The following is a 14,736-nucleotide window of genomic DNA, read 5'->3' on the forward strand; positions in this document are numbered from 1 at the left end:
ACACCCTCATTGACACATGGTATTTGTCATTTTACTTTAACCATTCTAATGGGTGTGTGCTAGTATAGAATTTGTGGTTTTAACTTACATTTCCTTGATGACTAATGATGTTGAGTGTCATCATGGTGTGATTGGCCATTTGTATGGGTTTTTGTAAGGTGTCTGTTCAATCTTGCCCATTTATAATTGGATTGTTTTCTTATTGACTTAAAAACATTCTTCATACATTCTGGATGCAAGTCCTTTCAGATACAGTTGACCTTTGAATAACGGATTTGAATTGCATGGGTCCATTTACACATGGTTGGTTTTTTTTTTATATATATGTACAGTAATTTCTCTTATGATCTTTTTTTTTTTTTTTTGAAGTAGGCTGCATGCCCAGTGTGGGTCTTGAACTCATGACCCTGAGATCAAGAGTCACAAGCTCTACTGACTGAGCCAACCAGGCACCCCATGATCTTCTTAATACACTTTCTTTTCTCTAGTTTATGTTATTGTAAGAACACAGTGTATAATACATATAACATACAGATTATGTGTTAATTGACTATCTTATTGGTAAAGCTTCTGGTGAACAGTAGGCTATTAGTAGTTAAGTATTTGGAGAGTCCAAAATTATATACAGATTTTCAGCTGTGTGGGGGATGGGGTTTGACAGCACCCCAACCCCCACATCGTGTAAGGGTTAACCTTATACGTATCATGACTTTTTTCTCCCCATCTGTATTTTGCCTTTTCATTTTCGTAACAGTGTTTTTTTGTTTTTTGTTTTTTTAAAGGAAATTTTGTTCTTTGTGTATATGAAATATAATTGTAATGTCTGGATGCTGGCTTTGGGGGCCAAGTGTCTGGTTCAGTTTTGTGCTTTACCTAATAGTTGTGTAACTGTGGGCAAATAGCTCTGCAAAGGCCCTTTCCCATCTGTAAGATAGAGATAACAGTACCTACTGCACAGAGTTAGGACAATTAATACAGATATTGCATATGAAGACTTATGGTGCCTGGTATAAAGAGTTGAATGTTAAGGACCATTGGTTGGTTGATTGAGGTTATTTTTATTAACAGTAAACTTATTTAAAAAAATAATAAAATGTATTTCTTCCTTGCAGCATCTTTTGGGTGCTAAGTGGCAGATGCTCTGAAGTTGTAAAGGTGAATTAGATGTCTTGGACCTGGGGGCACCTGGTTGATTCGTTCGGTTGAACATCTGACTCTTGATTTTGGCTCAGGTCATGATCTCATAGTTCGTGGGTTTGAGCCCCATGACAACGGGCTTCAGTGATGGGCGGAGCCTGCTTGGGTTTCTCTCTCTCTCTCTCTCTCTCTCTCTCTCTCTCAAAATAAATAAACTTAAAAAAAAAATGATGTCTTGGACTTGTAAGGGAGAATGAGATCTGTGCACAGGTAATTGTCACACAAGGTAGAGAGTAATCTTGCCTTAAAGACTGAGAATGCAGGCTTGGGGTGACAGCAGGGTACTGAGGGTATCCCTGAAAGCTTCAGAGCCTGACTAATACCAATTCTTACCAGAATTGGTTAAAAGAAAGTACAATTTGGTTGTCCTCTAACTTATGAAATGAACAAATCTATAGGAAGAATACTTTTCTTTCCTTGAGTAGTTTCAAGTGGTTAGTCCTAGGGAAAGCTAGAAATCAAATGAGGCAGAATTTAATCTCTAGCACTGTCCAGGTGAGATGCCCTGGATGAACAAATGGACTTTCATTTATTCGTTTGCCTGTGGGCATGGTGTGGCATACATGCCCCAGAGGAGGAGAGGGGGAGAGGGGAAATGGGAGGGAAGGAGGACAGAGTGAGGGCTCTCTAGATATCACTGTGTTCCAGGCATCCAATGTTCTAGAATACAGCCATGAAAAAGACAACCATGGTCCCTTTTCTTTTTTTTTTTATTAAAAATTTTTTTTTAATTTTTATTTATTTTTGAGAGAGAGACAGATTGTGAGCAGGGGAGGAGCAGAGAGAGAGGGAGACACAGAGTCCGAAGCAGGCTCCAGGCCCTGAGCTGTCAGCACGGAGCCTGACATGGGGACGTGGGGCTCGAACTCACAAACCGTGAGATCATGACCTGAGCTGAAGTCAGATGCTGAACCAACTGAACCACCCAGGCGCCCCACCATGGTTCTTTTTCTTATGGAGATTATAGTCTAACAGATGAACAAAGACATCAAATAAATAATTGCAATCGTAATAAACGAATATTATGAAGATACCTAAGGAATTTTGAGAATCTGTAGCAGTGAGATTTATTCTAGTGTGGATAAGTTATGTTTGGATCTGCAGACCTGAAATTTGGACCCTGGGTAGTGGTGACTGCCAGGGTTACACCCTTTCTGGCAACCATCAAGTTAGTCTCTCCTGGATGGCACCTCTGCCTTACTAGGTTCTTTCTAATCCAAATGCTGTAGACCGGCACCATTTCCCCCTGTTCACCATTCAGGTCTATCCTGTTTCTCTGCACTGTTAGACTGTTGTTCAGAAACTGGTTATTGTCCTCTCCAAAATCTCAGCCTCCACATCTTATTTGGATCTTTTGGCTAGAGGTCCTTCTTCTCATCACCTGGCCTGATTTTGCAGCTTCTGAAATCTTAATGCTTCTGGTCAGGTGGTCCTTAGCATATCCCTATTGTTACATTTTTATGACATCATTAAGGGATTTCCACTCACAGAGAATTTGTGTAATTTCTTCCCATCATGATTTTTATTCCATTACTGTCATTATTCCCATTCTCTTCTTTTCTACCATCTGTCCTACATCCTTTGCATAGAATTAGTAATCCGGAAGTGCATTTTCTTTACTTTTTTATTTTTTAAAAGTTTTTTGGGGCGCCTGGGTGGCTCAGTCGGTTGAGTGTCCAGCTTCAGCTCAGGTCATGATCTCATGGTTCATGGTTTCAAGCCCCGCGTCAGGCTCTGTGCTGACAACTCAGATCCTGGAGCCTGGTTCAGATTCTGTGTCTCTCTCTCTCTCTGCCCCTCCCCCTCTTGCACTCTGTCTCTCTCTTTCAAAAAAATAAACATTAAAAAAAAATTTTTTTTTAAGTTTATTTACTTTGAGAGAGAGACAGAGACAGAGACAGAGACAGCATGAGTAGGGGAGGAGCAGAGAGAGAGGGAGAGAGTGAGAGAATCCCATCCAGGCTCTGCACTGTCAGCACAGAGCCCAGCGCAGGGCTTGAACCCATGAAAACGCGAGATAATGACCTGAGCTGAAACCAAAGGTCGGACACTTAACTGACTGAGCCACCCAGGTGCCCTAGAAGTGCATTTTCTGTTAGTAATTTGTTCTCTCTCTTTCGTGTATTACAACATAAGTTTTCTGTCCTCTTTTCAGTAATACATAGGAAATGAACTTAAGGAAGATTCTTTGGACAAATGAACTGACTAAAATCCTTCACCAGAGGACTTCACAAAATTTCCTTTGTATCTTTGAAGTATTTCACTTGATTATTGCTGGATTGAGAGAGAAATGAATGGATCCCAGTCATTGTTTCATCCCTTTTGAAAGTTTGTGATCTTCATTGCTGTGTAGTATATTTAAAAAATTTTATTTGTAACCAGTGTAATTGCTTACATAATAAAAGCTGGGACAAGATCCATTAGTGTGAAAACTACAAAGGCTATCCAAGTCAAAATAATTTTTTGTAAATTCATACGAGATTCAAAAGTAAAGCAGGTCCTGGAAAAAACGGGAAATATGTACTGCCTTACATTAGCTACACTGAATAAAAATAGGGAGAAACTTATGATTGTCCAATAGATTTCAATAGTGTAGGCCACCAATCTAGATTATTCAAGTTAACCCTGGAACTCTTGGTTTTACTTGTTTTGTTTTGCTGTGATTCAGATGAAAGTAAATTTTTGGCTAATATTAATTATAGGTATGTAAACGTAGCCTTATTATTTTTTTATTGTGCCAAAATATATAGCACATAACATTTGCCATTTAACCATTTTCATTGTACGATTCAGTGGCATTAATTTCATTCACAGTGTTGTGCAACTAATGCCGATATCGGTTTCTAAAACTTTTCATCACCCCAAGCAGAACCCTGTAACCATTAGGCAATAACTACCACCTCTTCACTCTTCCTCTGATAACTTTTAATCTGCTTTGTCTCTCTGGAATTGCTTAATTCTAGGTACTTTACATAAATAGAATCATAACAATATTTGTCCTTTGGTGTCTGGATCCTTTCCACTTAACATAATGTTGGTTTTTAAAATTTTTCTTGTGGTAAAATCTACATAACATAAAACTGATTATTTTAACCATATTTAACTGTACACTTCAGTGACATTAAGTACATTCACACTGTTAGATGATTATCACCGCTACTTATTTTCAGACTTTTTCATCAGCCTGATCTCAAACTTTACCCATTAAACAATAACTCCATTGCCCCTGGTAATCACTGTTGTATTTTCTGTCTCTATGAATTTGACTATCCTAGGCAGCACATATAAATTGAATAATTCTATATCTGCCCTTTTGTATCTGGCTTCTTTCAGTTAGTATAATGTCTTAAAGGTTCATCCGTGTTGTAGCATATATCAGAATTTCCTTCCTTTTAAGGCCGAATAATACTCCCTTATATGTATATACCACATTTTGTTTGTCCATTCAACCATTCATCCATGGATACTTGGATTGTTTCCATCTTTTGGCTATTTGTGAACAATATTGCAGTGAACATTCACATACGAGTATCTGAGTCCTTGTTTTCAGTGCATATGGTTATATACCAGGAGTGGAATTGCTCAGTCATATGTCAATTCTGTGCTTTTTATGGAAACTCCAAACTGTTTTCCACAGCAGTGTTTTACATTTCCATCAGCAGTAGAACCAGAAAGTTCTAGTTTCTCCATATTGTTTTCAGCACTTACTATTTTTTTCTATTACAGCCATTCTAGCCAGGTGTAAAGTGGTATCTCATTGTGGTCTGATTTGCATTTCCCTAAAGACTAATGATGTTGAGTGTCTTTTCATGTACTTACTGGTCCTCTGTATCTTCTTTGAAGAAAAACCTAATCAGACTCTGCCCATTTTTAATTGAATTGTCTTTTTGCTTTTTAAGTTGGATTTCTTTCTATATTCTGGACATCAATCCTTTGTTAGATATTTGATTTGCAAATATTTTCTCCCATTCCATAGCTTGTCATTTCACTATATTGATAATGTCTTTGATGTATGAAAGTTTTTAATTTTGAGAGAGTTAAGTCCCTCCTCATCAGTAATTTTTTTTTAAATTTTTTTTTTAACGTTTATTTATTTTTGAGACAGAGAGAGGCAGAGCATGAATGGGGGAGGGACAGAGAGAGAGGGAGACACAGAATCGGAAGCAGGCTCCAGGCTCTGAGCCATCAGCCCAGAGCCCGACGCGGGGCTCAAACTCAAGGACCACGAGATCGTGACCTGAGCTGAAGTTGGACGCTTAACTGACTGAGCCACCCAGGTGCCCCATCAGTAATTACTTTAAATGTAAATGGATTAAGTTTTTAAATCAAAAGACAAGGATTGGCAGAATGGATAAAAATACAAGATCCAACAATATGCTGTCTATAGGAGACTCACTTTATTATTTATTTACTTATTTATTTATTTATTTATTTACTTACTTACAGGAGACTCACTTTAGATCCAGACACGAATAGGTTGAAAGTGAAAGGATGGAAAAAAATACTCCATGAAAATACTAACCAAAAGAGAGAGGTGGCTACATATTAATATCAGATGAAAGAGACCTTTTAAATCAAACAAAGATTGTTAACGTGCATAGAGTTTTTGTTTTACAAGATGTAAAGAATTCCGGAGATGGATATTGCTGGTGGTTGCAGCATTTTACTTTCCTGAGAATCCACAAGTATTCCTGTATCTCCACATCCTTGTCAGCATTTGTTATTTTCTGGGTTTTCTGGGTTTCACCCAATGGTGGTGGTGGTTGTTTTGTTTGTGTGTTTTTATAATTAGCCTAGTGGGTGTGAGGTGGGATCTTATTGTGGTTTTAATTTGCATTTCCCCAGTGACTACTCATATTCACCATCTTTTCATATACTTGCTGGCCATCTGGAGATTATCTTCAGATAAATGTCTACTTAAGTCCATTGCTTGTTTTATAATCAGGTTATTTGATGTTTTTGTTGAATTTTAGGAGTTCTTTATATATTCTGGATATTAACCCTTGTGATTTACATATCTTTTCTCCCAGTCATTATGTTGGTTTTTCACTTTGGTGATCGTGTTCTTTTTTTTTTTTTTTAATTTTTTTTTTCCAACGTTTTTATTTATTTTTGGGACAGAGAGAGACAGAGCATGAACAGGGGAGGGGCAGAGAGAGAGGGAGACACAGAATCGGAAACAGGCTCCAGGCTCTGAGCCATCAGCCCAGAGCCTGACACGGGGCTCAAACTCACGGACCGTGAGATCGTGACCTGGCTGAAGTCGGACACTTAACCGACTGCGCCACCCAGGCGCCCCTGGTGATCGTGTTCTTCAGTGCATAAAAGTTTTTAAATTTGCTGTAGTCCCATTTGTCAATTTTTGCTTTTGTTGCCTATGCTTTTGATGTCATATCCAAGAAAGCATTATCAAATCAATGTCCTAAAGCTTTTCCTCTATATTTTCTTCTAGGAGTTTTATAGTTTTGGGTCTTTTGTTTAGGTCTTTAGTCCATCTGAATTAATTTTTGTCCATGATGTAAGATAAGAGTCCATTTTCATTCTTTTGTATGTGGATATCCAGTTTTCCCAGCATTATTTGTTGAAGAGAGTGCCCCTTCCCTATTGTGAGTGGTATTGCATCGCTTATTGAAGATCATTTGACTATATATGCAAGGGTAGTTGTGTATATGATATTTTGGAGCTTATTTTCCCACTAGATGTATATTCCTAAGTTTTAGCCATATGGTGTCACTCTAGTAAGTGAACATGTTTGGATAACCACCATCTAGAACTGTATAGCATGCTAGAACCTCTCCTTGTGCCTCCTAATCACTGTTTTCTTCATCATCCCCAGAGGTACATGTTCTGTTGGCTTTAAGATTATAGATTTGTTTTGTTTCTGAGCTTCCTACAAATGAGAGTGTCACAATTTATATTGTTTTATGTTTGGTGTCTTTTATTCCCTGTCTATATTCTTTCATGTTGTGGATATTGCAGTGGTTTGTTCTTTTTCATTGCTGATTAGGATTCTACTATAGAATTATACCTTAATTTATTCATACTGTGCTTATGGGCATTGGGTTTTCAAGTTCAGGGTCATAACAAATAATGCAGCTGTGATCATTTGTGTGTGTATGAGTTCATGTATGTATACACATTTCTTTTGGGTGTATAATTAGGGAATTCAACTTGATTTTTTAATAGAAAATATTTTTGAAATAATTATAGATTCATATGTACTTATAAAAAGTAATAGGGGCACCTGGGTGGCTCAGTCAGTTAAGCATCCAACTTCGGCTCAGGTCATGATCTCATGGTCTATGGGTTCAAGCCCCACATCGGGCTCTGTGCTCTCAGCACAGAGCCTACTTCAAATCCTGTCTCTCTCTCTCTCTGCTCCTCCCCTACTTTTGCATGCTCTCTGTCTCTCTGTCTCTGTCTCTGTCTCTGTCTCTCTCTCTCAAAGTTAAATAAACATTAAAAAAGATAGATCCCTATACCTTTTACCCATTTTCTCCAATGGTAACATTTTGTAAAACTGTAGTACAGTATCACAACTAGCATATTGACATTAATTGGATCCACAGATTTTATTCTGACCTCCCCTGTTTTACTTCTATAAAACTGATTTGTCTTTTAATTTTTTTTAATATTTATTTATTTTTGAGAGAGAGAGGGACAGAGTCTGAGTTGGGGAGAGGGGTCGGCGGGTGGGCGGGGAGGGGGGGAGGGGGGGACACAGAATGTGAAGCAGACTCCAGGCTCTGAGTTGTCAGCACAGAACCCGATGCAGGACTCGAACTCATGGACTGTGAGAACATGACCTGAGCCAAAGTCAGATGCTTAATGGACTGAACCACCCAGGAGCCCCTGATTTGTCTTTTTTTAAAAAATTTTTTTTTTCAACGTTTATTTATTTTTGGGACAGAGAGAGACAGAGCATGAACGGGTGAGGGGCAGAGAGAGAGGGAGACACAGAATCGGAAACAGGCTCCAGGCCCTGAGCCATCAATCAGCCCAGAGCCCGACGCTGGGCTCGAACTCACGGACCGCAAGATCATGACCTGGCTGAAGTCGGACGCTTAACCGACTGTGCCACCCAGGCGCCCCCTGATTTGTCTTTTAAAGAGAAAACAAAGTGGTTTAATTTATAGAGTCAAAAATAATTCACTTTTGATTACAGTACTCAACATGCAAATTACATTTACCTGTTGATACAGAAATGGCACCTTGCCAGTTTCCTAGGACATTTAATCCAGGCAGTTATTCCTGGACATCCTTTCTCTTTGTATCTGCCAACATTTACCCTCTCTACCTTCTTATAATGATATGTAAACTCTTAGCCAGATAACTGGGTCTTAAGTTCAGTTGACTTACCAGACATTGATTTTTTTTTCAGTTGATTTGATCTATTCTGAACTCCACATGAAGAATATCCCATTATTTAACCTATAGAGGATCATTCCTAAAGGCACTTGAGAATCCATCAGTACCCCAGGGTCACCAATTTTCCCTGGACAGTATGAAGAGACATAGGAGGTTTGTTAAGTACGTCCCTGCCCTGAATATTCACTCTGAAAAAGAATTTGTTTGGATAAAGTTTTAATACATTTGCTCTTTATGTGATTCTGTAGGCTCACGGTGAACAATATAGAGATACTTGTTTTGTTCATAAATAGTTTCTAAATTTTCATTAATGAAAATGATTACGTTTGTGAGGGAAGTTATTAAAATACTAGTGCATAAATTAGATGTAAAAATTCAGGATATTTGGATCCCAAGGAAACAGGAGTTTACTGCGGTTTATATATCAGGCTGATTGTACGTGATAATTATTATAATTGGCAATGTTTCTTCCAAAGATTGAATTTTTGCTAAGTTTTTTGTATATTATCACTAGCTTGGATTTCTCCTTTCTCTGCCTTTCCTTTCTGTTATCACCAGAAGGAATTTTTTAAACATCTTAAAAATAATTCTTTCACTGTAAGTCACCCAGAATACAGTCATTTCCTCTAGTTTCAAACATAAAGGGGAACCTGGCTCAGACAAGAATGATCCTTGCTGCACGTCCACTAGCTCATTGTGTTCTCCTTTTTATTCTGAGAGGCCCCAGCTCAGTTTACAAGGTTAAGGGCTACAATGTGTGTTCACAACAGAGCTAATCCTGCTTCAATAAATACAGATGTACAATTCTTTTTTGAACATGCCTTCAAAGTGGAGATCTTTGGCCATGAGCTCCTCTTTGACATCATCTAGTGCCCACTGGTGATCCATTAGCTCCAAAACTTTCCACTTTGCTTTGAAAGCTCTGTTGCTGTCTGTGGGTATGGCCGTGGCTGCTCTAGTCATTTGTGCCTGCATTCTTCTTCTTCTCTTTCTCCTCCTCCTTCTCTTTTTTATTATTAGCGGTAACACGTAATCAGTTTATTATTGTTACTTATTTGTGCCTGTATTATTTTTGATTGGTCATTGGCATTATCTTGGCCCAGAAGGAGAGAGTAAATGCTCTAAAACCCAAATGCTTAGTAGAAGCACCATGATGTGGAATTCACCAGGATGCAGATGATGTGAATAGTTCAGTTCTTTACTGTAGCATAGGCTTAAAACAGGATCAGTGGACAGGGAGCCTGGGTGGTTCAGTTGGTTAAGCGTCCAACTTCACCTCAGGTCATGATCTCACAGTTCATGAGTTTGAGCCCTGCATCAGGCTTTGTGCTGACAGCTCAGAACCTGGAGCCTGCTTTGGATTCTGTGTCTCCCTCTCTCTCTCCCCGTCCCCTGCTCACGCTTTATCTCTCTCTCTCAAAAAAAACAAAAAAACAAAAAAACACAAGGTCAGTGGAAATAGGTCTTTGGTTGTAACAAAGCCTAAGCATGTCTGTCATGTTTATCCATTCACCACTAAGAATCATTGGGAGAACATTTGTTAAATTCCCTTTGACCATGTTTGTGAGCATAGTGGGATCATTCGTAGGAGAAGGTAGTACTATTTTCCCTTTAGTTTTTTTGAAAAATCCTTACTCTGGGTGGTTAGAAGTAGTATTTTCATGTCAGAAGGACTGTTTGGGAATATAATTTTCATCTCTGAGGATTATGCTTTGAACTAGGACTTTAGCTGTCAAATACTTGGTCCTGGGTGAGCTTCTTTTTTTTGTTTTTATTCTTTTATTAAGAACATTTTTAAATTTTTTTTTTTTTTTTTTTTTTTTTTTTTTTTTTTTTTTTTTTTAGAGAAAGACAGAGTACTAGTGAGAGATGGGCAGAGAGAGAGGGATACACAGAATCCGAAACAGGCTCCAGGCTCCTAGCTGTCAGCACAGAGCCTGATGTGGGGCTTGAACTCACAAACTGTGAGATCATGATCTGAGCTGAAGTTGGATGCTTAACCAACTGAGTCACCCAGGTGCCCCTCTCATTTTTAAAAACAATTTTTTTAATGTTTTTATTTATTTTTGAGAGAGAATGAGACAGAGTACTAGTGAGGGATGGGGGGAGAGAGACGGAGATGCGCAGTCTGAAGCAGGCCCCAGGCTCCTAGCTGTCAGCACAGAGCCCGATGGAGGGCTCGAACTCTTCTGGGTGAGCTTCTTGTCACTTTGGGGCTGGATGGACACATACTGGTGGATCATGGCCACAGGGAGGGTGATGATGAACATGGGTAGGACCACCCAGAGCCATCCAGAGCCGTGGTGCCCGCCATCTTTTGGTTTGTTTGTTTGTTTTTAAGATACCATAAGATACTATTCTTAAGTAATCTCCACACCCAACATGGGGCTTGAACTCAGAGATCAAGAGTCTCATACTCTACCAGCTGAGCCAGCTGGGTGTCTCTCCTGCCATGAGCCAGTCTGGTTGGGGTTGCAGGCCAGAGCCCGAACCTGCACGTTACCTTGGCTCAGGACTTGCCTGGGTTGTGCTGTGACCCCAGGCCTAGTGCACTGCCTCCAGCTGGCCTGCCATTTGATTTTAAATATTATCTGAAGTTTATAGAGTTCTAAAACAGTAACAAAGGTTCCTTGAAACCTTTTGCTTGTTCTAAACCATGTGTATTAAGACCACATATTGGAGTGAGAGGCACTAAACCTAAGGTTGTTTTTTGTTTGTTTGTTTGTTTGTTTGTTTGTTTTTACCTCTCCAACCTTCCTTGCCTCCATGAAAGAAAGGTTATAAGACAGTATATACTGGATGAATTTATCTTTATCACTGCCTACTGTATCAAATAAGTACTCAGTAAAAATTGTAGTGTAGTGATTAAAATGATCGAATATACAGGAGAGGGGCGCCTGAGTGGTTCAGTCAGTTAGGCGTCTGACTTCAGCTCAGGTCATGATCTCACGGTTCGTGAGTTCGAGTCCCGCGTCCAGCTCTGGGCCGACAGCTCAGAGCCTGGAGCCCACTTCAGATTCGGTGTCTTCCTCTGTCTGCCCCTCCGCTGCTTGCACTCTGTCTCTTGCATTGTCTCAAAAAATAAACGAACGTTTAAAAAATTAAAATGAAAATAAAAAAAAGAATATACAGGAGAAACAATGGATATGTATTACATATACATATTTAAGTGTGGCACTTTTTCTTATTTATTTATAAGTGATGAGAGATTGGTGAAAGTGAAGACTTTGTCGCTCTAGAAAGAGCTGTGCACAAAGCTGTGCAGGAATTCGTAAATTCAACCACTTCCTGAAATATCTCAAGCTGCTAAGAAATTTTGTCATCCTTTTGCTCCGAAAGGCAACATAATAGTTGGGATGTGTCATAGGGAAAGACCGTCTTAACATAGTTGAGGTATGTAGGGCACGTTGGGACACAGTTCCAAAGCTAATGGCTTACTACAGCTGAGAGAGTTCAGTTGTGATGACAGGTGAGTGGTGTCTTTCTCAGTCTTGCTTTAAAACAGCTTGCTTATGCACTGGCATGGGGGACCCACTCACTGGATGGAGATCTTTTATGAGACAAAAATAGAAGTTATCCTTGTCCTCAAGGAGCTCATAGGCAAGTGACTTTGGGAGATTATACTTAGTTGAATTCATGTTTAAAATAAGGATGATAATACTCCTGCTTAAAAGGTTGTTACAAAAAGTAACTACTTAAAAACATTACTTGATATTTAAAAAATACAAATTTAGACATGTCATAAATGTAAATTCTAAATTTGCTCATTGTAAGTAAATGTTTATTGAACGTTTAAGGCAGGGACTGTGTTAAATGTAATTTTAAAATATTTTCTTGACAGATAGTACTTAATTTGGTAAAAGAATTTCCAAAAGGTGTACAGTGAAGTCTTCCTTCCACCTCATCTCCTGGCTCCCAGGTTCTTTTCATTGTTTTCAGAGAAAATTTTTTTTTTTTTAATTTCTTTTCTTTTTTTTTTTTTTTTAATCTTTATTTATTTTTGAGACAGAGAGAGACAGAGCACGGGGGAGGGCCAGAGAGAGAGGGAGACACAGAACCTGAAACAGGCTCCAGGCTCCGAGCTGTCAGCACAGAGCCCGACGCGGGGCTCAAACTCACGGGCCGCGAGATCATGACCCGAGCCGAAGTCGGACCCCTAACTGACTGAGCCACCCAGGCACCCCAAGATTTCTTTGTTTTGAAATAGTCTCTACACCTACCACAGGCTCCAGCTCACCACCCTGAGATCAAGAGTTGCACTTTCTAAGACTAAGCCAGTCCAGTGCCTCTGTTTTCAGAGATTTTATGTGTATGTACACGTGTATGTATCTGTTTTTTAGAGTCACAGATGGTAGCGTCTTATACAAACTGTACCTTTCTCTGAGTACAAAGTATTTCATATCCTGATCTGATTTGATATGATAATAATTAAGATACCTACTCATATTATCTCCATTTTATAAACAAGGAAACAAAGACATCTCAATTTCTCAGTAACTTGTCCAGGGTTGTATCGCTTGGAAGTACCTCCTTGGTACAGAGGCAGTTATTTTGGTACCACTTATTTAACTTATTATTTATTTATTTTGGAAATTTAAAGCATTTTTAATTTTAATTTTTAAAAATTGTTTATTTGAGAGAGCGAGTGTGTGAGCAAGGGAGAGGAGACAGAGGGAGAATAAAGAATTCCGTACTTTGACCAGAGCGTCCATTCGAGTTTCTGCAGCCGTGTTGATAATGTTGGCAGAAAGAATCCATCCAGGAGCACATGTTGTTCCTAGTTGTCCTATCTTGCCAGCCTCCTTCAATCCAGAACTGTTCTTTGGTCTTTCCTTAGCTTTTGTGACCTTGTTATTTTGGGTGAAGAAAGGCCACTCCTTTTGTAGACTCTCAATTTGCTACTGTCCTAGGTTTCCTCACCATTCTACCAATTTTAGATACTTTTGGTATAAATATCACAGAAGTCATGTTTCGTTTTTCCCATTGCATCCTATCAGGTGGCATTCAATGTCAATTTGTCCCATTACTCCCATTAAGGGAAGAAAAGAGAAAAGAGCTCAAGAGGGGAAAGTAACTTCTATTAGCTTGCTTTTCAGAGGGCACTCCCTTCAGCAAGTATCTTTTCCTTGTAGCATCCTGGGGGAGAAGAGGTCCTAATGGAACAAGCTGGTGCAGATGCAAGTGAAAGCTTTGAGGACGTAGGCCACTCCTCTGATGCCAGAGAAATGCTCAAGCAGTACTATATCGGTGATGTGCATCCGGTAAGAACTAACTGAACTGGGAGAGGAAGCTGCTGACTAGCCACAGAACACAAGGAGAGGGATGAATTCATAAAATGGAAAATCAACCCAGCTGTCAGGCTGCATATTCCCCCAAATCATTTGGCCTACTGCGCTAAGATACAGCTTCTTGTATGTAAAACAACACGTGTAGTATCTAAAAAGTTAAGAGAACTGGTTTTGGATTTTTTGTTTTTTTGATTGATTTTTGTAATATCATTAATAACATCTCTTTCTAAAATAATGGTTTGATTGTTCTTGGCAGTTTCTTGCATACGGTGGTAACTATGAACATTCGAACAAGGCACCCTGGTAGGTTCATAGTTGGGAGTGTGGGGGCAGATACCCTTCCACAGACCTTGACGTCCCTCAGAGAATTCTCTACTACCAGAACGTAGTCTTCATGTTCTAAAGTTAGAGACAAGTATATAGTGAGATATGCCTTTGGATACGTCTTAAAATATTATTTGTTTTCCTTTTTTAACAGAATGACCTTAAACCTGAAAGTGGTAGCAAGGTAAGAAGAAATCATCTGTTTCTCTCATGTGTTTCAAGTGTTTATATTTCTATTTACTCAGGTAGAATGTTTTTTGTTTTTTGTTTTTTTTTAATTATCTTAACAAGAGAAGTGTTCCTTTTTTTCCTAAGCAAAAATCCTATTTTTCAGGAGCTTGGACTCAGTGCCATCTCAGGAAAAAAAGAATAGCTGAGTCTTGAACAGTAGGAAACATTTTGTTCATGCTTGTACTTGCTTTAAAAAAAAAAAAAAAAGGAAATTCTAAAGCCATGCTCTGTACGGTTTTGAAGGAAATTAGTTTTTGGGTTCAGTTGTAGAAAAGTATTTCTTATTCTTACATTAAATACTGTGAGAATAATTCTGTGTTGGGAAAAT

The 14,736-nt window shown here is 38.9% G+C and overlaps 1 protein-coding gene across 1 annotated transcript in view; it reads left to right on the forward strand.

Annotated features, from left to right (window-relative positions):
* Positions 1-14,736, forward strand: part of LOC101083640 (cytochrome b5 type B) — a 37,721-nt gene that overhangs the window by 6,319 nt on the left and 16,666 nt on the right. The window contains exons 2-3 of the mRNA XM_006941673.5: positions 13,698-13,826; positions 14,332-14,361. Of these exons, the coding sequence (XP_006941735.1) occupies positions 13,698-13,826; positions 14,332-14,361 (159 nt within the window). The remainder of the gene's footprint in view (positions 1-13,697; positions 13,827-14,331; positions 14,362-14,736) is intronic.

This window comes from Felis catus, chromosome E2 (assembly GCF_018350175.1).
Source record: "Felis catus isolate Fca126 chromosome E2, F.catus_Fca126_mat1.0, whole genome shotgun sequence".
Lineage (NCBI taxonomy): Eukaryota > Metazoa > Chordata > Mammalia > Carnivora > Felidae > Felis > Felis catus.